Source organism: Hyperolius riggenbachi, chromosome 3, assembly GCF_040937935.1.
Source record: "Hyperolius riggenbachi isolate aHypRig1 chromosome 3, aHypRig1.pri, whole genome shotgun sequence".
NCBI lineage: Eukaryota > Metazoa > Chordata > Amphibia > Anura > Hyperoliidae > Hyperolius > Hyperolius riggenbachi.
In genome coordinates, this window is record NC_090648.1 from 330,962,810 (window position 1) to 330,989,663 (window position 26,854).

Here is a 26,854-nt window from a genome sequence, read left to right on the forward strand (position 1 = left end):
CTAGATGGAAGATTTCTGTTGGGCTGGAGTCCCATTTTGATTGGTCAGGGTAGGTGACCGGGCCCCATACCTCACTGCTATAGAGCAGGATTGGGGTGATGATGCTGTTGAATATCTTTACCCAGACTCTCACCGGTGGTTTTAGGTGGTAAAGTTGCCTTCTGATGGCATAAAACGTTCTGCAGGCTTTTTCCTTCAGGGCCTCTACTGCTGGTTTAAAGCTCCCAGTTTGGTTAATTTCCAGCCCCAGGTAGGTGTAACTGTTTGTGGTCTCCAGTGGGCAGCCATTTAATATAAATGAGGAGGTGGGCATTTTTAGATTTTTTCTCTGGAACACCATCACTTTTGTCTTCTTTGGGTTGATGGGCAGTGCCCATGTGGTGCAGAAACTCTCCAGTACTGCCAGGCTGTCCTGTAGGCCCCTTTCTGTTGGGGAGAGCAGCAGGAGATCATCTGCATACAGCAGGAACTTCACCTCGTGGTCATGCAAGAGGAGGCCTGGTGCTGGGGAGGATTCCAGGGCTACAGCCAGTTGGTTAATAAATATGTTAAAGAGCGTTGGGCTCAAACTGCAGCCCTGCCTGACTCCTCGACCCTGCTTGAAGAACGCGCTTCTCTTCCCGTCCACTTTCACACTGCATTGGTTCCCAGTATATGAACTCTTGATGACATCATAGATTCTACCTCCTATTCCGCTCTCTAGGAGTTTTAGGAAAAGGCCTGGGTGCCACACCGAGTCAAACGCCTTCTTAAAATCCACAAAGCAAGCGTGTATTTTGCCACGTGAGCTGTGGACATGAGTCTTGATAAGGCTGTGCAGTGTGTAGATGTGGTCGGTTGTGCGGTGGTTTGGCATGAACCCAGCTTGGCTTTTGCTGAGTACGTCCTGCTGTGTGAGGAAGGAGAGGATCCTTTTATTGATGATGCTGTTAAACAGTTTCCCCAGTGTACTGCTGACACAGATTCCTCTGTAGTTTGCTGGATCATATCTGTCCCCATTCTTGTAGATGGGTGTTATGAGGCCTTCACTCCAGGCCTGAGGAAAGGAGCCCGCACTCAGGATAAGGTTGAAAAGTCTTGCGAGTGCCTCATGTATGTCCGGGGGGCTGTATTTGATCATCTCTGGCAGGATGCCATCGGTACCACTAGCCTTCTTACATTTTATCAGCTTTGTTCTTTCTCTTATTTCCTCCATCGTGATTGGTGTATCCAGGGGGTTTTGAAAGTCCTTGATTGTCTCCTCCATGTCCTTCAGCTTTGCGGCTATTTGTTTCTGTTCCGGGGTTTGGGCATTTTCTGGGATGTCTTTGTAGAGGTCCCTGAAGTAGTGGAGCCAGATGTGGCCATTTTGGATGTGGAGAGGGCTTTTCTTGGGCTTTGTCCCAATGTGGTTCCAGGTCTCCCAGAATGAGTTGTCTTGGAGGGAGTCCTCCAGCTGTTGGAGTTTGTGGGAGATGTGGCTCTGTTTTTTCCGCCTGAGGGTGTCTTTGTATTGTCTCTGTAGGTGGTCATGGGCTTCCCTTAGGTCCTGGTTGTTGGGGTCTCTGTGCTTTTGGTTAGAGGCTGCCCTTAGAGAATTACGTAGAGCCTTGCACTCACTGTCAAACCATTTTTGGGACTGTTTATTTGTGGATCTCTTAAAGTTGGTCTGCTTGAGGCCGGCGAGTACTGCCATGTTATATAAGATGTTGCTGAAGTCCTTCACTGCATGGTTGACACCTTGTTTGTTCAGTTCATATAGGTTGGTATGAAAGTTTGTCAGCAGTTCTTGGATTTTGGCAGTGTTGGTCATGTTGGTGAATTTGATGGCAGACTCTTTGGGCCATTTGAAGGATGGTGGCAGCTTGTAGAGACCGTTCTGGTGAGGTTGCTGTGTGGTTGGTTTATCGGTGGATTTCAGGTACAGCAGGATTTGGTTGTGGTCTGACAGGTGTGTTTCAGGGGTGACTATGAGGGCATTGATGTTTATGGGGTCTGTGTCTGTGACAGCATAATCTACCACACTGCTGCCTACATGTGAGTTCATAGTAAATCTCCCAAGAGAGTCACCCCTGGTTCGCCCATTCATTATGTATAGGCCGAGGCTCCGGCACAGGTTCAACAGGGATTTCCCACTTTTGTTTACTGTCTTGTCATAGCTGTTTCTTGCTGTCTGCATTGGTTCCTGGTAGTAGCTCTCTCCTCCAAGTATGTATGTGTTTCCCTCAGAGGTCAGATAGTCCTTCTCTGTGCCTGTTCTAGCGTTGAGGTCTCCATAGATGAGCACTCTGCCCTGAGACTGGAAGTGGCTGGCTTCTCTTTGTAGGACCTCATAGATGTCAGGTTTGTAGTAAGGGGACTCTGTTGGGGGGATGTATGCTGCACACAGGTACATGTCAGACTGAGAGGTGAGGATGGAGCTGTTTATTTTGATCCAGATGTGGCTGTCTCCTCGTTTGATTGCTTTGATGTGCTCTGTGAGCTCCTCCTTATACCAGATTAGTATGCCTCCTGAACGGCGGCCCTGTTTAATGTTCCTGTTTTTCTGGGCAGATATGGAGAATTCCCGGTACCCCATGGGTACGAAAGATTCATCCTCTGCCCGGGTCCATGTCTCCAGGAGGATTTGGATATCAATGTTTTCAAGTCTCTTTTTAAAGTCTGGATCATTTGTTTTGGATCCAAAAGCTGAGGCGTTCAGCCCTTGGATGTTCCAGCTACTGATGATAAGGGATGTCATTTTGAGTCGGTTTACCTTGTAATGAGCAGAAATTTTCATAGGACTCAGTATTTTCAGGGGGAGGGTGGACACTGTTGTGGGTGTCACCTCAATCTGCTTTGTATATTGATAAGCAAAGTTCTGATTTCCGCCATGATGCTACCCTCTGTCGCTTTGTGTTGCCATTGTGGGGCAGGCGGTTTCCTACATGTTTTCCATGCTTGTGGGCTCTCTCTCTGGTGTTGGGACATTGTGGTTTGCTGTCTGATTGTTGAGTTGGGGCTTTCTTGGAGTCTCTGGGGTCTACTTAGCACCATGTCCTTTAGTTCCTTTGCTAGGCGGCTGACTCCTTGTTTGTCAAGGTGCTTGTTGTTGTACAGATGGTCGGTTGTGATTGTGGTGTGCTGTGCCAGTTGTATGTCTGGTGAGGATCTGAGACTGGAGGCCAGCTCTGCATTGATCTGTGTAATTGTCTGGTGAGGAATGTCTCTTCTTGGGAGCAGGGAAGAGAGGATAATCTTTGTGCTGGGGAATTTCTGCTGTGCCCTTTTAACCAGTTGTGACAGTTTGTATGTGATGGTTTCTTGGTCTGTGGTGTTTTCTTGTATAATGTCATTGGTGCCGGTGTGCAGGATGAGATGTTTTGGGTCGGTGAAATAAGGCTCATTAATGACCTGTGTTACTTGTTCAATAGTTGAAGTGATGATTTTGATGGCATGCATCCCTGGAAAGAGTCTTCTTATGTCCAGGTATTTTCCATTAGAGTCTATAACCAGCACAATGTCAGGACTGCGATGTTTATAGGAGCGATTTGCTTGGTGTTTAGGCTTGGGCTGTGGGTTGTTGGATGAGGCTGTGTTGGCAGTATTTGGAGAGGGGGCTGGATGGCTGTGATTGTCACTAGTCTCTTGGGTGATTATTGTATCCTGTGTGATGTGCGGAGCACTGTCTTTGGTCGGCATAGGTTTTGTGGGGGCCTTTGTGCTTTTTGTTGTCTCCTCTAACTTTTGTGGCTGTTTTAATATTTTTAATTTCCTGATCTCCTCTTTAAGTTGTGAGTTTTCCTCCTGTAGTTTTTGTAGGGAAATGTTGATATCATGCAAGGCTGCAGTGTGCTCAGCTTTCATCCTGGCTATTTCTTCTCTCAGTTGATCATTTGCATTTTTCACACCTTGGCTGCTTTTCCTTTCTTCCCTGAAAAGGGTGAAGTCCCTTTCTAATTGGGACAGACTTTCTCTGAGAGTCTCCAGGGAGGGGTGTGAGAAGCCTGGTGTCTGGTCTCTGGAGAGGGGCTGTTGTTTTGGAGATTGGTCTTCAGCCTTCTCTCTAGGAGCAGTCCTTGCAGATGATTTACGACCATTGTTTGTGTTGACAGAGTTTGTCTGGTTTTCTTTAAAGTTAATTGCAAGTCTTTCAATATCAGGATAACTCTTTTCGAAAATATTTAAGTAACGTTCTGCCCCCTGGATCAAGACACTGCCATTGTGGTATACAGTTACTGTAAGTGTAGTAACCTCTGGGTCCTCCTTGTCTTTTATTCTGATTTGTCTCCCATTCGTGATGCCATTTTTTTTAATGCTTTTTTCAAATTTTTCACAGATGGCAGTATGCCAAGCTTGGGTGTCATGTGTAAAAAATATCAGGTTTGTTCTTACTCTAGGGTTAGAGGAATAGTCAGCAAACAGGGTCTCTGGCATGCTTTTAGTTAGCTTCAGTCTTTCTTCTTTCTTTGCATCATTGCTTTTATTGCCAGGAGAGTAAACAATCTCCCGAGTGCCAGACCTCCTGCTGCTAGATGTGCTGGGCTTATCTGCATCCTGGCTTGCCTTTTGATCTGCTGACTCTAATATGGTTTCCATTGTGAATCCCTTGATAAACTTTTCCTATTTCTATAAGTAATATTCAGCAGAAATGCCCTTACCTTGTTTTCTGCAGGTTTGGTCAGTTCTGGGGTTACTCTCTGCTGGTGTTAGGATCTGTTGGTTGGCTGGAGCTGGCTGCTGCTGCTTGTTGCTTTTCCTCTGAGTGACACAGCTTGTTTATCCTTTTATAGGTGGTTATCTTCTCCATTCAGAGCATTTGCTTTTTAATCTTTAGTCTTTTCATTCTTTAGACTTCCATAGGCTCCTCTGGTTTCCATGTTATGTCTTGGTCTTGGCTGTGTCTTGGTTGTGTCCTTTGTGTCCATTCAGTTGCCCATTACAAGGTAAAATTGGTAAAGTTTCAGGAGCTCATGTTCAGTGCTGCCATTGTCTCTGGCTGCTTTCTCTCTCTCTCTCTCGCTCTCGCTCTCTCTCGCTCTCACTCCTCCTCCTCCTCCTCCTCCTCCTCCATCTCATCCATCCATCCATCTCATGCAGTAGGGAATTGCAGATTTTCAAAACAGCTTATATACCATAGCTGGGATTTGAACCCAGAACCTAGTGTGTAGTAGGTATCTGTCTTACCCTCTAGACCATGACCCACACTACATGCTAAAGCTGCCGGTAGCATAAACCATACTTCCATTATGATCAATTCGATAGAAAAAGTAGCATGATTAAGGATCTGTACTTTTTGAAAAGCATGCTTATATACCATAGCTGGGATTTGAACCCAGGACCTAGTGTGTAGTAGGTATCTGTCTTACCCTCTAGACCATGAACCACACTGCATGGAAGTAGGTATCTGTCTTACCCACTAGTAAGGCTGAGGCTGGAGAGGCTGCAGCCTCAGGGCGCAGTGTAGGAGGGGGTGCACAATTCATTCAGCTGTCATTCCCAATTGTGTTTGAAGCAGAAAGAAATAAGAAAAGGTGATACATGGCAGCGACAGCAAGCCAGATAAGTAGAGATTAAGGTGTTGGGGGTGGGGGGGGGGCCTGGGGCACCTCTTAGTGTAATAGCAATCAGTGTGTGACAGCTGGGGTGGGAGGGATGGGGGGGGCGCACTTTGCTGTCTCAGCCTTGGGTGCTGAAGGACCTTGTCCCACCTCTGACCACACTACATGCTAAAGCCTGGCCCTGAGTGTGGTTGATGGTCTAGAGCAGTGGTCCTCAAACTAAGGCCCGCGGGCCGAATGTGGCCCCCTAAGGCTTTCTTACCGGCCCCCCCACACAGAAAATGTATTGCTTATAAATGCAGTCAGCTACATCTTTAAATATTGGTGGTCCACATATGGAATAGCAGTGCAGCACCCCCCATCCACATGGAAGCCAGAAAGCAGAAATTTTGCTGGTTTCCAATCAAATTCCACATCAGGTGACACTGCTGTCCAATTGGCTTGCAGATTGTCACCTGGGTATGCTTCACTGTCTGGTCCGCAAAGACTTCTACATCATTTTATGTTTACTCCGGCCCACCAGCGGTCTGAAGTATGTTGACCCGGCCCTCAACCCAAAATGTTTGGGGACCCCTGGTCTAGATGGGTAAGACAGATACCTACTACACACTAGGTTCTGGGTTCAAATCCCAGCTATGGTATATAAATAAGCATGCTTTTCAAAAAGTACAAATCCTTAATCATGCTACTTTTTCTATCGAATTGATCATAATGGAAGTATGGTTTATGCTACCGGCAGCTTTAGCATGTAGTGTGGGTCATGGTCTAGAGGGTAAGACAGATACCTACTACACACTAGGTTCTGGGTTCAAATCCCAGCTATGGTATATAAATAAGCATGCTTTTCAAAAAGTACAAATCCTTAATCATGCTACTTTTTCTATCGAATTGATCATAATGGAAGTATGGTTTATGCTACCGGCAGCTTTAGCATGTAGTGTGGGTCATGGTCTAGAGGGTAAGACAGATACCTACTACACACTAGGTTCTGGGTTCAAATCCCAGCTATGGTATATAAATAAGCATGCTTTTCAAAAAGTACAAATCCTTAATCATGCTACTTTTTCTATCGAATTGATCATAATGGAAGTATGGTTTATGCTACCGGCAGCTTTAGCATGTAGTGTGGGTCATGGTCTAGAGGGTAAGACAGATACCTACTACACACTAGGTTCTGGGTTCAAATCCCAGCTATGGTATATAAATAAGCATGCTTTTCAAAAAGTACAAATCCTTAATCATGCTACTTTTTCTATCGAATTGATCATAATGGAAGTATGGTTTATGCTACCGGCAGCTTTAGCATGTAGTGTGGGTCATGGTCTAGAGGGTAAGACAGATACCTACTACACACTAGGTTCTGGGTTCAAATCCCAGCTATGGTATATAAGCTGTTTTGAAAATCTGCAATTCCCTACTGCATGAGATGGATGGATGGATGGATGGATGGATGAGATGGATGGATGGATGGATGAGATGGATGGATGAGATGGATGGATGGATGAGATGGATGGATGGATGAGATGGATGGATGGATGGATGAGATGGATGGATGAGATGGATGAGATGGATGGATGGATGGATGGATGGATGAGATGGATGGATGGATGGGATGGATGGATGAGATGGATGGATGGATGAGATGGATGAGATGGATGAGATGGATGGGATGGATTGGATGAGAGAGAGAGAGAGAGAGAGAGAGAGAGAGAGAGAGAGAGAGAGAGAGAGAGAGAGAGAGAGAGAGAGAGAGAGAGAGAGAGAGAGATAGAGAGAGAGAGATTTTATGTCATTCCGGAAAATTCCGTCGGAATTAAAAAATTTCCGTGGAATTCCGTTTGAGAGGGATAGGAATTCCGATTTGACTACCGGAATCGGAATTGACCTAATTCCGGCCGGAATCACGGAATTTATAATTCCGCGGAATTTTCCGAGCATCCCTAGTGGAGGGTTGAACCCCCTTTTTTCTCATCTACAGAGAGCGACTTCTTATTCCTGAGTGGGGTCAGGAAAATCTCCCCACCTGCCTTTACAGTGGTTGCCTAATGGTAACCCTGGTTTGTGAGTATTAATATTTACTCTATCTAGTAACCGTTTACCAGTACATATTACACTATTGGGGCTCTTGGTGTTCCTTGTTTTTAACATGGTCAACAGAGATTGGCAGAGAAAAGCAGCTGAACCAGGGAAAAATACAGCAGACACCATAACATTAAAAGATAGCAACATTTGTAGAAGCCTCTATCTTCAGGCACTGACTATGGCCTCAATTCACTAAGCTTATCTCCTGTCTTTAATAACGTTTCTAGAGTGGTCACCATGGTGATGAGGCATGTAGTATTCAGGAGACATTTTACCTCAGGCAAACCTAAAGTTAACTCTTCTGTCTTTAAGTTAACTCTTCAATCCTTAAAATAACTCCAGAGTTAGACAGGTTGTTTATCAACTGTGTGTTAAAATAACTACAGAGGAGGTAACTTAACTACAGAGGAGGTAACTTAAGGAATGAAGAGATAAGATAACTCTCTCACTGTGTGGAGGTAAGTTTTCTCTTGCCTTATTATCTCCAGCATGATATTAGTGAATTGAGGCCTATGTGTTCTGACCTGACTTTAAAATCATCCATACTATCATACTGTAGGTGCTTGGCGATTTTGCCTGCATTTATATCCTATACGGTAAGAAAAGGAATTTGGTGCACACCTATAGAACATATGGCATTCATATGTGGGCAAACACAAGAAAAGCAGCCAACCAGTAGTTTCCCATGGGAAGTAGGTTGCTAATACAGGCTCACTGCAGTAACTGACCTTTTTATTTTTTCTTGGTTTAGAGACCTATGGATTTGTGATTTGCAGAGGAGCGGAAGAATTGAATAATAGGCTTGAAGAATTGAATTGAATAGGCTGAAAAAAGCATAAAAATAAAGCCGTTCACCAAGATGTAGAGACAACATAAATTCACAGATAGAATTGTTCCCTTTCTAAAGCTATAATGAATATATCATGTAACCAATTTTAAAGAAAAAGTGCCAAATATATGTTTTGCCGTAAGCAGCACTTTTTGAACAAGGACACATTGGCTATCCAATTTATGCATCAAATAGCAGTTTCCTTTTCAGTCTTGTTGGCAAACAAATATGTTTTCTAGTTTCCAAGTAAATACATTTCATATTTTCCCATCCTGAAAACCCAAAATGGCTGTGTATTGCTATTCTCCATATTTTAAACTGCAGTTTTAAGCATCTAAAGCTGTCTCAAATATATATCAAAGTTCTGAAGGATACATCTTATAGAGGAGATGTTTTCTACATTTTTAGCATTAACCGTTTTTCCTCAGGAATGTTTCTGAGTACAGTTTTCATTTTTTGATAGTATGTTAGGGATGCTTAAGTTGCAGCTCCTTGAGAGAAATAACGTAAGCCTGGTTTACATGGAATCTGGTGCAGCGCAACACATAGTGGATGTTCAGTGCACACCAGAGTATGTCAATGGCAATGTGCAATGTATGCACTGCAATGCAGTACGGTACAGTGCATTGTATCTAATGCACTGCTGCATACATTTGACACAATGAGGTTGATGCACAACACTATTTTGTGCATCAAACCCATTGCCACTGTCCACTCAAATACATTGCTGTGCAATTGAGGCTTTACTACTCACCGCTATTCTCAGGCTAGCTACATGCTAGCAGACAATCCTTCCATATTTACAAAATCAACTAAATATGACAATGATGCAGGTGGTTTACCGGAGCAGTTGTCCATTTGAGCTCCCATATATTGATTAAAAACATCTAGTTCAATGTTGAGAATAAATTATATGTTTTCTGCACATGACAGCACCAGAGACAGAAATTCCAAAGTGCCCCCCTCCCCCAGTATACTTAGCATATGTGCCCCCAATATTAAGTAGGTTCGTTCACCCAGTATAGGTAGCCAGATTTGCCCCTGGTATTAGGTAGCAAGTATAGGTTGCCAGATATGTCCTCAATTCAGTATAGGTAGCTAGATGCCCCCCCTCCCCCGTATTAGGCAGCAAGTATAGGTGGCCAGATATGCTCTCAATTCATTATAGGTAGCTAGATGGGCCCCCGGTATTAGGAAGCAAGTATAGGTTGCCAGATATGCCCCCAATTCAGTTTAGGTAGCCAGAGTGGCCCCAAGAATAGGTAGCCCCCTCCGCAGTAAATAGCCGCATGTGCCTCCAGTATTAGGTGGATCCCCCGCCCCAAGAATGGATAGCCAGATGCCCCCAGTATTAAGTAGGTCCCCCCTCCCAGTAAAGGTAAGTAGATGTTCCCCCAGTATTAGGTAGTCCCCCCTTCCCCAGTAAAGGTAGTTAGATGTGCCCCCAGTATTAGGTAGGTCCCACAAGTATAGGTAGCCCCCTCTTCAGTATAGATAGGCAGATGTGCCTCCAGTATTAGGGAGCTCCTTCCCAGTATAGTTAGCTAGATGTGCTCCCTCCCAGTATAAAGTAGCCCCCTCCCCAGTATAAGACAGCAAGATGCATCTCCAGTATCGGATATGTCCCACAGGTATAGGTAACCATCTCCCCAGTATAGTCAGATGTGCCTCCAGGATTAGGTCCCCCCCCCCCCCACCACCACCACCACCACCACCACCACCACCACCATCAGATAGCCAGATGTGGCCCAACTGAGATGGTATTTTAGGGTTGCAGAACAACACTTGAGCAAGACTGCCTCCATAAAAGTCTACCAGAGCTACAAACAAGCTAAAAATTCAAAAATTCATACAGGCATGTCTACAAGGTTTTCATTGGTCTAAAGCCAGCAATTTAGCCAGCAATTTAGCCAGCAATTTACAGCACTGGTGATGGACCTGCTAAGGCTCAGTTTCAGAAAAGTTGTTTTTTTAGCATTTTTTTAATTATTTTAAACTGCTCACATTTGCTTTTTAAATGCATGTTTTTGTTTATTTATATTTTATCAGTTCCGCTTATTTCTGTGATGGCTGTGTTTGACTTTATGCATGTAAGATTCTTATTTTCTTTGTAGGATTTGCTCATATGCATGCATACTCCTGGAATAATAAAAGGCGATACAAGGACAAAAAAAAAATGAAGTGTAATTTCCATTTGCTTTTCAGAACTGCAGTGGCTTAAAAAAATGTATGATTTGGAGAAATGTCAGAAATGGGTCAAGCATGCTCGGAAAGTTCAAAGGAAAACTAAGGACATCTTGCTGCAGAAAATGAAAGATCGATTTGAAATAATTGTCGTGCCAAGGTAGAGAAACAATATAGAATAGTAATGATCTGCTTGGTTATTTAACTGATGAAGTAAATGTTGCTATTTGAATGCCAATAGCTTAGAAAACATGTGTGATGTTACGTTTGATTTTCTGCTCCCTGTTAGATTGCAAGTGCTTATTAGGGAAACCGCCCATAATGCTTACAGCTTATGTATTTTATTGAACAAAATTCCTTACTGCAACTTGCGGTTCCGGATCATTCAATATCTTTTTTTTTTTTCTCACACTGCTAAACACACTGGGCTCTATTCACAAAACTTCTCATAAATGACTTATTTATCACCTAATTGATATCATTGAGCACATTTACAAGCAACATACACACTCAAAGTACCAGTTAATTGTTCCTAATTAACTTAATTTCAATATTACTTTTCTTACCCTAATTATATTATATTTTTGCTATTTGTGAGCTTAAAATGTAACATTGATAAGGTGAAAACAGAGAAAAACAGGTCAAAAAGCTGTGTGAATCATGCCCAATGTGGAGTGAATATAGCGAAGGAAAATCAGGAAATCTGGCAGTGAGGTCTCTTCTGAAAGAGACATTACATTCAGCCTGCCAGTGTCACATTTATCCGCAAATGGCTTCACATGGATGTGCTGAATGCAATGCACAACAATATGGGGCAGTTTAGTCAAACTTTTGGCTATAGAAGAATACCTCAGTCAGCATCCAATGATGTTACTTGTGAGCAGCTTGGCGCTATTTAGAGTTAGTAAATGGTTTGCTGGAGGCACCCAAAAAAAGAAAACAGTTCTATAATGTATAAAAGGAAGTAGAGTGTAAGTAGATCTAACGTTTAGGAGGTAAAAAAAATCATTTATTGAGTACGATCGGACAACGCTTTTCACGGCAGGTCAAATAGTGTGCCTCAAGGCCAAGAGCATTAGCCAAGAGAGTTAGTTCTGGGTGCCAGGAGGCGGCTTACGCCGTGAAATTTGTCCATTCGTACGCCATAAACATTTTTTTCTACCTCCTAATTAATTCTACTTAATTCAAGATAGGACCTTCCTACTTGCTAAAAACTCACCTCTTTTCCCTAGCCTTTGAGACTGCATAATGCAGGGTCACAGCGCTTTGAGTCCCCAGGGAGAAAAGCGCTATATAAATATTATTGTTATTGTTGTTATTGTTACTTTTATACATTATAGAACCATTTTCTTTTTTTGGGCTCCTCAGCAAAACATTTACTACTGCTAACCACCCAGAGACAGGGAATCATTTTCTGTAGTGAACCTTACTTTTGGAGCTGTGACTATCACCTCCTACCCAAAAAGCAGAGTTGGGATGGTACTTCCCCTCATGTTCAAATGAGGTGTGGCCTCTGGTAGAAACCCAGCTCTGTAAGTATAGTTGTCTACCCTTTATTTCCACACTAGTCAATATCATACGATAATACACCAGATTGGGCCCCCGATGTCTTTGTGTTCTTTTTCTGTTTCCACTAGCCCGAATCTGCTAAAGCCAGTTATTACAGTATTACCCCTGTGATTACTGGTTATTGATACAGCTTGTCCTGATCATGTCTTGTCTCTGTACCTTGCTGCCAACCTTTACCAATTATTGATCTGCCTGTTAGCCACCTGCCCTGACCACAACTTTGGATATTCCACTCTGCCTGACCTCTGCATGGACTGTGACTTTGCTTGCTAGTCACTTTGTTCACGGCTCTAGCCTTTTCTTTCAACTGTAGTTTATTCTTCTTTATTCCTCTCCATTGTGCCCTCGGATGTTCTGTCTGCCACTAATGAGGCAATATCAGGGGCTACTACATGGTGACTACTAGGCAGTAAAGTAGTCTGTGGCCCACTAGGGGTAATAGTCCATCATCCCTTGCAGGATGCTCTTGTATGGACACATAGTAGCTTAAATTAAACCCGAGGTAAGAGTGATATGGAAGCTGTCATATTTATTTCCTTTTAAACAATACTAGTTGCCTGGCAGTCTTGCTGATCTATTTGGCTGCAGTAGTGAACTGAATTACACCAGAAACATGCATGCAGCTAATCTTGTCAGTTTTGACAATATTGTCAGAAACCCCCGACCTGCTGCATGCTTATTCAGGGTCTATGGTTGAAAGTATTAGAGGCAGAGGACCAGCAGGACAGCCAGGCAACTGATATTGCTAAAAAGGAAATAAATATGGCAGCCTCCATATTTTTCTCACCTCGGGTTCCCTTTAAGTTTGTAGTCAAGTAGCATGGCATGCGGTACTCTTGCAACCTGCATTCTGCCTAGGTAATTAAGGTGTGGTAATTACATAGCGGGTGTTACCTTACTGTTTGGGATAACGGTAAAATTACTGTTAATCATTGCACACAGCACCTTTACCATACTTTGCTGAATACACTCCTTAGACTCTAAACACTCAGGGAAGGGTGGCTCAGAATTGTGGTATTCGGACCATTATTGGTGGTGAATCAGGTAAGCAATGAAGATGAAAGAGAAAATAATCAATTACATGATCTACTATATACAGTATCTAATGGATTATGGCTAGGATTTGCACACTATATTGTTTACATATAGAGGGTCTATTGCATTTCATTGGTTAAAACATTATTACCACATGCTGACAATTAGACGTACGTCACACACATCCGCACAGGTCATGTGGTCATGTCTAGTCTTTGACACGTATCATTTTGTTACTGTGTGTTTTATGTATGTAATAGGTCTTGTGGTTAGCAAAGTCATTAGTGCAAGTTGAGAAGCCAAAGGTGTATGGAACACACAAGGAGAGACGGTCACTCCAGGCCAACATTACAGCATATTTTCATTAGCATGTTTTCTGAAACAGGTTGTGCCTTTAGACAACAATTTTATTGACTACTCCTTGGCTGACAGAGTCCAGGATCTTATTTCAGTTTCAAACATGTAATAATTTCTGCTGATAAATTAATGCTAAAACCCCTGACAATGTGAAATCAGGTGGAGAGAAGATAATTTCTTTTGCGTACGGAGGTGTTTTTTGTATCTTGTCGACTAGGGCAGTGTTTCTCGAACCTGTTCACTTATAGGTGATTTATTGCAAATTTCCTTCTTTTGTAAGAAGGCAAATCTGTTACACTCACCGTCCTGTCCGGTTCCAGCGTTCTCGCGGGCGCGTCTCTACGCGTGCGGGTGTGCTGGGTTTTATTTCCTGTCCGGGTGTTTTGGCGCTTGCGCTGTGCGCAGGAAAGGTCGCACGCATGCGTAATAAGTTACGCGTGCTTGCGCGCCCTGCGCTGCACGCAGTGTGCATGCGCAGGCGTTATTGTTGACGCCCAAACTCACTATTTAAGCAGGCCTGCCCTTCTCAGGAGTGCTGTTTGTTCTTACAGCGTTGCCTGAACGTATACCTGTATCCTGATCTGTATTTCCTGATTTGACCTTGGCTTGTGACCCCGACTACTCCTGATCTCTGCCCGTCCTGACCCTAGGCTTGTGTTCCCGATTATGATTGTCTGCCGCCTGCCTCGACCTCCTGCTTGTCTCCGATTCTCCAGATATCCGCCTGTCCTGATCTCGGCTCTGTCCACGACTACGATTACCTGTCTCTAGCTCTCCACATTGAGCTGTTATCCTGTTCTCCGATTCACTGTGGAATCACCTTTAAGTGCAACCTGGTGGACACTAGGCAGCTAAGTATCCACTTCCCCCTCAAGGGGTTGTGGTCTTGCTTCCCCCTCAAGGGGTTGTGGGTGAAGACCCGTGGTCACTTAGATCCTGTGCTTGGGTGGTTCATACCGCAGTGGAAAGGTCAACAGCACCTGACCCGGTCTGCCAGACATAACAAAATCACACCAAGCATTGCTCTTTAGTAGGAGGGCTTTTCGGTCTCCCCCTATATATTCCTAGTGGTTTGGGTCACTCCGAGCTGCTTGGTTACTCTGTTGATATAACTAGTAATATTATGGCATATGTGTTACAATTAATGTTATGGTGCAGTGGACCTCTAATGTTTAACCTGTATGAGAGACTGAAGGTATGGGAAAGGGACTAAGGAAGTTAGGCAGAATCGAGCCCATTGCCATCGCATTAACTATAACACACACACACACACACACACACACACACCAAAACAAAGTCCCATAAAAGCTAAAAACAAAATCTTGGGATTCAAGTGCCAGTGTAAATATGTGTGTGTGTATATGAATACTGTAATGTAATTCAATGATCAATTTGTCAGCTTTGTATGATTAAGCATCACATTCTGACAGTGGCGGACATACGGCCGTGCAGGCCGTGCGGCCGCATGAGGGCCCCTGAAGTTCCGTTGCTTCAGGGGCCCATTAAGCATTTTTTTTAAGTATATTTTTTTTATTTTTATTTTTTCCCTGGGGGGCCCCGACTCCTATCCTCCCTCCCTCACCTCAGGGGGCCCCCCTCCTGGTATGCCCGGCGGGAGAGCAGCAAATACAGGATGTCTCCGGGGCTCCAGGCAGGCGCTAGAGGCTCAGCGGCCGATTGGTCTCCGATGTCTCCAACTCCATATACGGCTCGCTACTAAACCAGGAAGTAGCGAGCAGTATACAGAGTTTGAGACATATTGGAGACCAAGCGGTTGAGCCTCTAGCACCTGCCTGGAGCCCTGGAGACTTCCTGTATTTGCCGCTCTCCCGCCGCGCATACCGGGAGGGGGGGCCCCCCGAGGTGAGGAAGGGGGGGAGGATAGGAGTTGGGCCCCCCACCCAGATAGCTACCCACCCACCCGGCTACCTACCTACCTACCCACCCGGCTACCTAACCACCTACCTACCCACCCACCAGGCTTCCTACCTACCTACCCAACCGGCTACCTACCCACCCACCCGGCTACCTACCCACCAGGCTACATACCCACCCAGCTTACCTACCTACCCACCTGGCTACCTACCTAACCACCCACCCGGCGACCTACCTACCTACCGGGCTAGTTACCAACCCACCCACCAGGCTACCTACCCACCCAGCTACCCACCCACCAGGCTGCCTACCTACCTACCTACCTACCCACCCTCCCACCAGGCTACCTACCTACCGGGCTAGTTACCAACCCACCCACCAGGCTTCTTACCCACCAGGCTACCCACCCGGCTACCTACCCACCCACCCGGCTACCTACCCACCCACCAGGCCCGGCTACCTACCCACCCACCCGGCTACCTACCCACCCACCAGGCTACCTACCCACCCACCAGGCTACCTACCCACCCAGCCACCCACTCGGCTACCTACCCACCCACCCACCCATCACCAGGCTACCTACCCACCCACCAGGCTACCTACCCACCCACCTACCCACCCACCAGGCTACCTACCCACCCACCAGGCTACCTACCCACCCAGCCACCCACTCGGCTACCTACCCACCCACCCACCCATCACCAGGCTACCTACCCACCCACCAGGCTACCTACCCACCCACCCACCCACCAGGCTACCTACCTACCCACCCACCCACCCACCAGGCTACCTACCCACCCGGCTACCCACCCACCCACCAGGCTACCTACCCACCCAGCTAACCAGCCACCCACCCGGGTACCTACCCACCCACCCACCAGGCTTCTTACCCACCCGGCTAAGAGCTACCTACCTACCCACCCACCAGGCTGCCTACCTACCTACCCAAGCACCCACCTACCAGGCTACCTATCCACCCAACCACCCATGGGAGCTGCGCGCTGGATGGAGGCTGGGACAGGAGGTCTGCTGCTGCAAGTGAGTAAATGTTTTTGTTTTTTTTATTTATATTAGCAGGTGTATGTTCTGGGCAGGTCTGCCACATGATTGCACGTATTTTCTGCGCAAATCTGCCGACATGATTGCACGTATTTTCTGGGCATATCTGCCGACATGATTGCACGTTTTTTCTGTGCATATCTGCCGACTTAATTGCACGTATTTTCTGGGCATATCTGCCGACATGATTGCACGTATTTTCTGGGAATATCTGCTGACATGATTGCACGTATTTTCTGGGCATATCTGCCGACATGATTGCACGTATTTTCTGGGCATATCTGCCGACATGATTGCACGTATTTTCTGGCCATATCTGCCGTCATGATTTGCACGTATTTTCTAGATCAGCAGGGCCGCCAGGCAACTAGTATTGTTTAAAAGGAAATAAACCCTCACCCCGGGTTCGCTTTAAATTACAGTTAGCTCCGCCCTCATCCGGTCATTGCCACACCCTATTTTTTACCGTGGCAGGTCGTAGCCACACCCATTTTTTGCCGCGGCGCACTTCGCGCGCCGCAGGTCGTGGGGCCCCGCAATTGCAATTTCGCACAGGGGCCACTGCTGGCTGTATCCGCCACTGCATTCTGATAATTCAGATCATTCAAATGTTTTTAAATTTTTATGATTTTTCATTGTAACTTGGAGAGTTTTGTTTTCCACAGACCCCTGACCATCTGTGACCTGTGCTCTACACTGGGAATAAACTTGCAGCTTACGCAAGGTTCAGGTTTCTGTCATGTATGGGAAAAGCAGACATTGCCGTCTGACTGCAGAATAGTGCTTTATAAGAAAGATACGCAGCACTTCCTGGAAGACTTTTCTGGCAGCCAAACTAAAGGTGAGCATCTTTGCTTCACTCTTGGCTATTAAGTGTCTTTTGTATTTTCTTCCTTCAGCATCTGCAAGGCCCATATCAATAATCCAGGCTTCATGAAGAGGAACTCCATGCAAAAATTAGATAGCTTTTTTAGTTTTAGATGTGATCTATCATAAATGACTTCTATGTGATCCCATAATGTTACATAATACAGTCAGTTACCAGGGACTTCTACTCTCAGTACTCATTTTTGCCTTGTAGCCACTCTCTGGGATTATGCTGATGAAGTAATTGGCGTCATCTTATGCACCAAGAAGAATTGACTGGTCAGCATTCCAGCGCCACTTCTGGTTCTCTAAAGATCCAACTCATTTCTCCCTTTGAGTACATGCAAGTGTGCCCTCTGAGGCAGACATGATCAAGTGTGCGCGCTCCTGGACCAGTGCTCAAGTGCATACAGAAAAACAGAAAATAACCAGCTGAAGTCTCTCTGTTATACAGTGGCTTGCAAAAGTATTCGGCCCCCTTGAAGTTTTCTACATTTTGTCACATTACTGCCACAAACATGAATCAATTTTATTGGAATTCCACATGAAAGACCAATACAAAGTGGTGTACACGTGAAAAGTAGAACGGAAATCATACATGATTCCAAACATTTTGTGCATAATTATTCAGCCCCCTGAGTCAATACTTTGTAGAACCACCTTTTGCTGCAATTACAGCTGCCAGTCTTTTAGGGTATGTCTCTACCAGCTTTGCACATCTAGAGACTGAAATCCTTGCCCATTCTTCTTTGCAAAACAGCTCCAGCTCAGTCAGATTAGATGGACAGCGTTTGTGAACAGCAGTTTTCAGATCTTGCCGCAGATTCTCGATTGGATTTAGATCTGAACTTTGGCTGGGCCATTCTAACACATGGATATGTTTTGTTTTAAATCATTCCATTGTTTTCCTGGCTTTATGTTTAGGGCCGTTGTCCTGCTGGAAGGTGAACCTCTGCCCCAGACTCCAAGAGGTTTTCTTCCAAGATTGCCCTGTATTTGGCTCCATCCATCTTCCCATCAACTCTGACCAGCTTCCCTGTCCCTGCTGAAGAGAAGCACCCCCAGAGCATGATGCTGCCACCACCATATTTGACAGTAGGGATGGTATGTTCAGAGTGATGTGCAGTGTTCGTTTTCCGCCACACATAGCGTTTTGCATTTTGGCCAAAAAGTTCCATTTTGGTCTCATCTGACCAGAGCACCTTCTTCCGCATGTTTGCTGTGTCCCCCACATGGCTTGTGGCAAACTGCAAACGAGACTTCTTATGCCTTTCTGTTAACAATGGCTTTCTTCTTGCCACTCTTCCATAAAGGCCAACTTTGTGCAGTGCACAACTAATAGTTGTCCCATGGACAGAGTCTCCCACCTGAGCTGTAGATCTCTGCAGCTCGTCCAGAGTCACCATGGGCCTCTTGATTGCATTTCTGATCAGCGCTCTCCTTGTTTGGCCTGTGAGTTTAGGTGGACGGCCTTGTCTTGGTAGGTTTACAGTTGTGCCATACTCTTTCCATTTCTGAATGATCGCTTGAACAGTGCTCCGTGGGATGTTCAAGGCTTTGGGAATCTTTTTGTAGCCTAAGCCTGCTTTACATTTCTCAATAACCTTATCCCTGACCTCTCTGGTGTGTTCTTTGGACTTCATGGTGTTGTTGCTCCCAATATTCTCTTAGACAACCTCTGAGGCCGTCACAGAGCAGCTGTATTTGTACTGACATTAGATTACACCCAGGTGCACTCTATTTAGTCATTAGCACTCATCAGGCAATGTCTATGGGCAACTGACTGCACTCAGACCAAAAGGGGCTGAATAATTACGCACACCCCACTTTTCAGTTATTTATTTGTAAAAAAAATGTTTGGAATCATATATGATTTTCATTCCACTTCTCACGTGTACAGCACTTGTATTGGTCTTTCATGTGAAATTCCAATAAAATTGATTCATGTTTGTGGCAGTAATGTGACAAAATGTGGAAAACTTCAAGGGGGCCGAATACTTTTGCAAGCTACTGTAAATAAATAAAGAAAGAAAGAAAGGAAGAAAGAAAGAAAGAAAGAAAAATCTCATGCTAATAGTGTAAACACTGTTTCTCTCCATGTTATTGAAAGGGCAGAAGATAACTCTCATTACTCCCTTTGCCTTCTGATGGCCAGAAAAATTCACTCAATCTTTTAGTATGCAGAGAAAAGATTGCAAGACTTAACCTCCCCAGCGGAATGGACAGATATATCTGTCCATAAAAACATGCTGTGAACAGTATAAACGTGCATACACATCAATACTCTCCTGCACTGTATACTAGACCCTTGCTTGACACATTTTGGCAAGTTACAGGGGGAAAAAAAGTTTTAAAAATACATTTTATCACTTTTTGCACAGAAATCCTGGGAAAATTGAACGCCAGGGAGGTTTTTAAGAAAGAAGCTCATAATCAGATGGATGCATGATGTTATATTATTCTTTTAAAAGACTGGTTAATCAAATAAGGATATAGCCACTGTATATTTACGCATCCTTACTTTTTTTTTTTTTGCTATTTATTCTTGTTTTACAAATATTTGCTTGTGGATTTGTGCTTCGGTTGACAGACATCCTGAGAGTTAGCTAGATGCTCTGGCAGTCCAATTTAGTAGCATGTCACTTTCTCACATATGATCTCCTGACCTCTACAAGTAAGAAGCCCCACAGCTTCCAGTACAATCGCTTGACTAGCATGCTTAGTCTGTCAGTGCAGGGCTTTTCCCCTCTATTGCAGGATGTTCTGTGTCACTATCAGTATGTGTGTGTATTGCCAGGAGGCAGGAACAGAATGTAGAAGGCATTGAAGTCTCTTATTTCATAGTTCTAACATAGATGCCTGAAATGTGGAGGCAACAGGCAAGCTCGCAGGTATGCCAACTGCCTTTATTTATGTGTTCACTCTGATTTTTTTTTTTTGATGATTTTACTCAAAGCCCTACTTCAGCTGCCCATTGCTTGCCTGCATAGCTCTGCCAGTAGAGAATGACTTGTAATGCGTATGACAGTGAATTTGCATGAATTAGCTATGCACAAAGTTTTGTGCAACAAGGAGAGGAAGGTCGGCACTGCTAAAGTCAGGTGCAAGACAGAATCATATCTAACGCAAACAGACACCTACTAGTAGTGGGTAAAGATGGTAACAGTTGGTGGGTGCGGGGCACAAGTGGCCTGACGGCCGTTTCACACTCTGGACGTTTCTGAGAAGAATTACAGATGTTTTTAATATCAAATAAGGGTTTCATTTAACCTTTTTTATATATAAATAAGTTGGTGGTTAAAAATGATTCCTTTACCTAGGAGGGGCTCCCAGATCCCCAATCATTAGCCCCCTTCAAGGACCTCACCCCTACATGCATGGAAATAGTTACATTCACCTCTCTTAGGAAGAGATAGTGATAAATGCTGTACAATAGAAAATTGCAAAATGAGGCCTTGTTCTATTGCGTTCAGCTTGCGTGTCCATCCGTGGTGGGCGTTTTTCCCGCTTTTTTATTTAAGCGTTTTCTGGCGATTTTCTGTGCGTTCACTCGTATTTGTGGGCGTTTTTGTAAGCGCTTTTGCAGAGCGCTTCCGTCTTTTGATCCGGAAAAAAATCCGGAAACAATACAATGTATTTTTTAAAAAAGCGCTCATGCAGTCGCTTGCCAAAGCGATTTTGTGAGCGTTTTGCAGTTTTCCTATACCTTCCATTGAGGGAAATCACCTCAAAAAGGGCCCAAGCACCGCTTTTCTAAGCGGATCGCAAACCAACCACTCTGATATGAACTCTCTCATAGAGAATCATTGCACAAGCGTTTTCAGGGCGATTTTGAAAATTGCCCGCGCTTAAATTTTTACAAAAACGCCTATAATGTGAACAAGGCCTTAGAGAGGCTTTCCCATCCTTCTTTTGCAGATTGCCTCCCAATGTGATGGACCATGTGGGTTGGTATTGCTCAAGGGGCAGAGCCCCATGTTAGTGGGTTCTACAGTCTCTGTGCTATACCAGCCTGCATGGGAAATTTGGGTTAGGCATTTGAATAGTTTTGAACATTTTATTGAAAAAAAAAAACAACCATGTCCAAAATCCAAAATCATGTTAATTGAGAGTGCAATCAAAGGTGACCCAATTGAACCATCACACTGCCTGGCATCTGCACATTTATTTGATAAATGAGTGGGTGGGCTACCATCTGTCGAAAGTTATAGTTTGTGATGCGTATGAAAGTGTGCAGGTGCATGCACTCTTTCCCTATTTAGTGGAGTCATGTGCAGCTGCATTAGCCACAGCAGCACAGCTCCATAAGTATGATTGCTCACCTAATGCTAAAACCGTATGCATTCTCTGCTATGTCTACAGGCATAAAGTGAACCTGAGGTTCCGATAAACTGATGAGATAAACCATTGTCTATTCTCCTAATCCCAATCTATTAAGCATCCCAGAGCTACAATACATAAACTATTGCCTGTTTTTATCTATCTCCTGCAGTCCAAAGTTGTCTTCAGCACAAAAAAAGGATTGCCCTATAAATCCAACAAGGGTTGGATGTAAAGAGTAAAAGAGGTTTACTCTGGAGGTTTAATCTTTCAAGCAATGAAAGAAAAACAAACAAACAGACTAGTTATTAATGTGTTTGGCACCGTAAATACACATTTTTATCTCATGTCACATGTCACCTTCAGTACACTTTACATATATTAAAATTATTTTGGAAGTGGGATTATTTTACGAGTTTATTTTTACTAAATTATTGCAATAACTTTTATCTTCCTTTTGTTAGTAAACATACGTAAACTGCTGAATTTACCTGTGCGAGACGTTACTGAACTCAGTCCAGAGCTTTACACAGACTATAAGGTAAATTCATAACTTTTAAAAAATGTTTTAAAGATTTCAAGACATGATATTGAATCTTTTGAGGAATGTGACTCCCGGAATAGTACATTACCTTTAGCTGCCTTGGCTTGGTTCAGTGAGGGTGATTTACAGATGATGCACGGGGAACAGGAATGAATGTATATTACATATCCAATCGGGTATAAGGAAGAAGAAACCTGAAAAAAAACTTTTCTTCCCATGAAAGGAGAATAGATTGTTTAAAGTAAATAAATTGACAGTTCACTTCTGATCTTATTTAGACTCCCTGCACACTGCAAATTCGATTTGCGATTCCGATTTTGATTCCAATTTGCAGTTCTGATTTTCCCTGAATGCTATCAACAGAAAAATGCAGAAAAAACGCAGCATGCAGTAACGATTAAAAATCGTAATTGCATGTAAAAAACGATTCAAAATCAGAATCGCATGCAGTGTGCAGGGAGCCTTAGTATGTCAACCCCAATATTTATATTTTGGGACCACTTCATCATATTTACCCTGTACTAATTGTTATTTAAAGCAGATCCGAGATGAAAAACTAACTATAACAAGTAACTTGTCTATATATCTTATCTAAAGTTTAGATAGTTTACACAGCAAATCTAGCTGAAAACAGCTTCAATAGAATATGATTATTTCTTCCTGTGATACAATGACAGCAGCCATGTTGTTTGTAAACATTACACAGAGGCTGCTTATCTGTATCTTGAGCACTCAGCCTGTGAAAAAAACTAATCTCCCCTCTGCCTCTGAAATCAATGGCTAGTAACACCTCCTCCTCCTCCTGCCCAGACTGAGCTCCCATGAGCCATTGCTACTGCCAAGGCTCTCTGAAAACCTGTGGGCGTGGCTTTTTTAGTTTATAGGGAAATACAGTATTAAAACAAAAACAAAAAAGTATTTGGCTTGAGGAATGCCCTATAAACAATAGGAAAGGAACACAATTATGCAATGAGTAAAAGTTTACCTTGGATCCACTTTAAGGATACATGCTTGTTTCATGATTATTGTTATTTGGGGTTTTGTGCCTGTCTCGTGACATTATGATTTGGGGCACAAGCAAGCTTATTATACAATTTGTTGGTACATGCCTGTCTTGTTATGTTATTTGGAAATACATGCTTTCCTGATTAGGGGTAGATACTGTCTCATGATGTTATTTGGGGTATCTGCTGCCTAATGATAATATTTGGCAGTAATTAATGCCTTATGTTATTTGGAGGTACAGTCTTGTCTCATAATGTTATTTGGAACTGTGTATTCAGGCCTAATTATATTTTGTGGCCTGCCATATTATGGTATTTGGGGACTTGGATAGTTAGCTGCTATTTGCCTACCATTACCTGTCTTTCTCTACCGACCACCTGCTGCCACTAACTGCCTCTCACAAGATTTTACCTGTCACTAACTCCTTGTCACTACAGTCTATCTATACATAGCTGCCTGTGATTAGAAACACAGACTATCTGCTTACTGTTCACATGAATTGCCTATGATTTACAGGAACTTATGGTTTGATAAACATGTAACTTCTTGTGCTGTTGTTTGTAATATTGGCCTTTCTGTGACACTGTACCCAGAGGAGAAGTGATACACAATGAATGAGTAAAGCAAGCATGGCACTTTAATGTAGTGCCTATAGTATGTAACCTAGGATCACTAACCTTCATTATACTAACCTTATTATTTGATTGTTCGATTTAATCTTCTTAGGGCCACACCTGTGCCACATATATTCCACATATTTAGCCAGCCATGGGAACTGCGGATCTGGGAGGGAGGGGGGATTTCCCCACGATAGCTATTTTGGACTAGAAATTGCTCTACATATTTTTACCTAAAGTGGAACTAAAGTGTAAAAATACATTCCACTATTCCAGCACAGTCCACACAAGTTAAAATAGAGTAGCATGAATAAATGTTGAAAAACTGACCTTTTGTGGTAGAAAATACAGGTTTTGTTGGTATGCCATGGCAGTTTTCTGCTCTTGGCAAATGCTCCTAAGAGGCCTCGCCATAGGCGGACAGAAAGTAGGTCTTACAGCAACCCAAGTGTGTCATGTGCTAGTCCATCAAAGAGAGGAGGGATGACGAAAAAAGTAAAGTAGTGACAGACGCGCTATGGTGCATACCAGAGCTGCTGCAATGCTTACCTCCTGTTTATTACAGAAATCACTTGTTGCTGCAATGAGTAAAAAAGAAGGAAACAGTCATAGTAAATGACATTTTGGTTCTTTTTCACTTTGGAATTTACACTTTAGGTACGCTTTAGGGCAGATTTCAGGTTCATCACAGCGGTCACTCTCTCTTATCCTTTGTATGTTATTTAACAGATTTTTCGGGAAAGCAAATCAAGAAACAGAGTTTTGAAGGCAAATTCTCTGTAAGTATTTATATATATAAAAAAGTTTAATACACTTATGGATATAGTTTCTAGAGTCTGAATATGTCTAGAGAATTTTCTGTAAAAGCAGTTTTCCTTTCATGTGTTGGTTTACAAATCAGGAATTGCTACTACCAAGCAGCTACAGTAGCATATTATAGCAGCCAGAATAGAAGTTTTATTGTGCAGCTACAAGTTGCTAATAATGTGACACAATTGGTAGCAAATTCATTGCCTAGCTGAGCCAAAACCGTGTAGGAACTACAGATGTGTGTCTTTGCATATTAGTTTTTATCCAAACTTACAATATTTTAGATATATATATTGCTAGGCTCGTTCACAGTATGGTGTAGAATCTGTCCTGTGCCTTGATAAAGGGTACCCTTAGTGGCCCTGAAACGATCTTGGCTGTAATGCTCAGATGGCATTAACATGTAAGTGATGAAACAATAAATGCACAGTTTCAGTAACAGCCTGAGTGTGGACACACACATAGGGCCCGATTTACAAAGCGGTGCTAACTGTTTAGCACGGGTGTGCTAAACAGTTAGCACGTGAAGTGCCTTTCGCGGACTTTTGCGTGCGCAAAGTGCCGTGATTCGCGCGAACGCGGACTTTAGCGTGTGCAATTTTCCGCGATAAATTGCGCGCGCAAAAGTCCGCGATCGCGCGAATCGCAGCACTTTGCGCGCGCAAAAGTCCGTGAACGGCACTTCACGAGCTAACTGTTTAGCACCCCCGAGCTAAACAGTTAGCACCACTTTGTGAATCAAGCCCATAGAGGTGCTCATGCTTGCTAGCAGTTAAGGCACCTGTGTTTTAGCTGACCCAAAGAAGCAGTCAAGCACCTGCGAAATGCATTGTCAATGTTATGTGCTCGAATAGAAGACCCTTTTCAAGAGACTGGTCCAAATTCTTCAGGAGAGGTAAGATTATCTCTCTGTTTATAAGACCAGCAGCTTTATTAGCCTATCTTCCATGCTTTGGGCTCCTCCACCCCTGTGAGTGCTGACCTGTTCTTTGGCTTATTAGGCTTGGGAAAATGACATGCTGTGCTGTATGGTGAACATAGCTCAAACACTGCCCATAGTTGATTGGTTACAAAGCTTTTGCATTTTTTTTTCTGGTGTTTATTAATATTTGTTGTAGCTTTCTCAATATTTATTTTTTTATTCTTAAAAATTAAGGATTGTTGTTTGTTTCATCTTTACGTTTTCCATCCCCATGTGAAGGTTGTATCTATGAAGTCGTTATGTTTTGTAGAATTTTATACCAGGTCTTTCCAGGAAATCCATTCCAGTGGCTGAGAATACTTCACCAAGCTGTAAATGAGAATGAGTATTGTGTAACTGCAAACCTGCTGAGTTTTTTCAAGGAAGCCTGCCCACACCTAATTAACTCCGAGGAAATGTCCTCGGGCTGCGTTGCGCTGCACCTGGCCAGCCAAAATGGATTCTTTGTGAGTATAATCGATGCAACTAATACGAGGACACATCTAGAAAATTGGAAAAAAGAGTAACCCTTTCAATTTGTTTAAAGATTTAGGATTTATTTTATATTTGTTTCTTATTTGGGCTATACTGTTTTTCTCCTTGTGTTATGGCACCTTTTGATCCATGTAGATCTTCAGACTACCTACAGGAAGACCTATGAACACCATCACAATGTGCTAAGAAGGTCCACAAAACAAATTAGTTGATTTTGTTCTCTTGGACAAACAACAACAAAAACATGTTTATATACTGCTTTATGAGAAGTGAAGCAAGCTGGAGAAGAAAACGCCTTCATTTTTCAGATGTTTATCCTTCACATGTTGACAAACACTCTGCTTTAGCTCATCTTAGCTCATCTTTGGAGCCCATAGGCCAGTGATGGCTAACCTTGGCACTCCAGCTGTGTTGGAACTACAAGTCCCATGAGGTATTGCAATACTCTGACAGCTCTAAGCACAACTCGGGGAGGCAGAGGCTTGATGGGATTTGTAGTTTTGTCACAGCTGGAGTGCCAAGGTTAGCCATCACTGCCATAGGCATTTTAATTCTGTTGAACCACACCCCTTAGATAATGCCATATCTTAAATCATGTTTCCTTCATGCTACTAAACACAAAGAAAAACATATGCAGAAGTCAAATAGCATTTTAGGATTGTTGCCACGATACTTATTGCAAAGCTGTTTTTGCAGTGGATGGATTTGAAAAGCCATATAATAATA

The 26,854-nt window shown here is 43.5% G+C and overlaps 1 protein-coding gene across 1 annotated transcript in view; it reads left to right on the forward strand.

The window, feature by feature from the left end:
• The window catches only part of LOC137562325 (uncharacterized), a 228,780-nt gene that overhangs the window by 102,475 nt on the left and 99,451 nt on the right, over positions 1–26,854 (forward strand). The window contains exons 11-15 of the mRNA XM_068273662.1: positions 10,636–10,774; positions 17,175–17,350; positions 22,161–22,237; positions 24,592–24,641; positions 25,905–26,100. Of these exons, the coding sequence (XP_068129763.1) occupies positions 10,636–10,774; positions 17,175–17,350; positions 22,161–22,237; positions 24,592–24,641; positions 25,905–26,100 (638 nt within the window). The remainder of the gene's footprint in view (positions 1–10,635; positions 10,775–17,174; positions 17,351–22,160; positions 22,238–24,591; positions 24,642–25,904; positions 26,101–26,854) is intronic.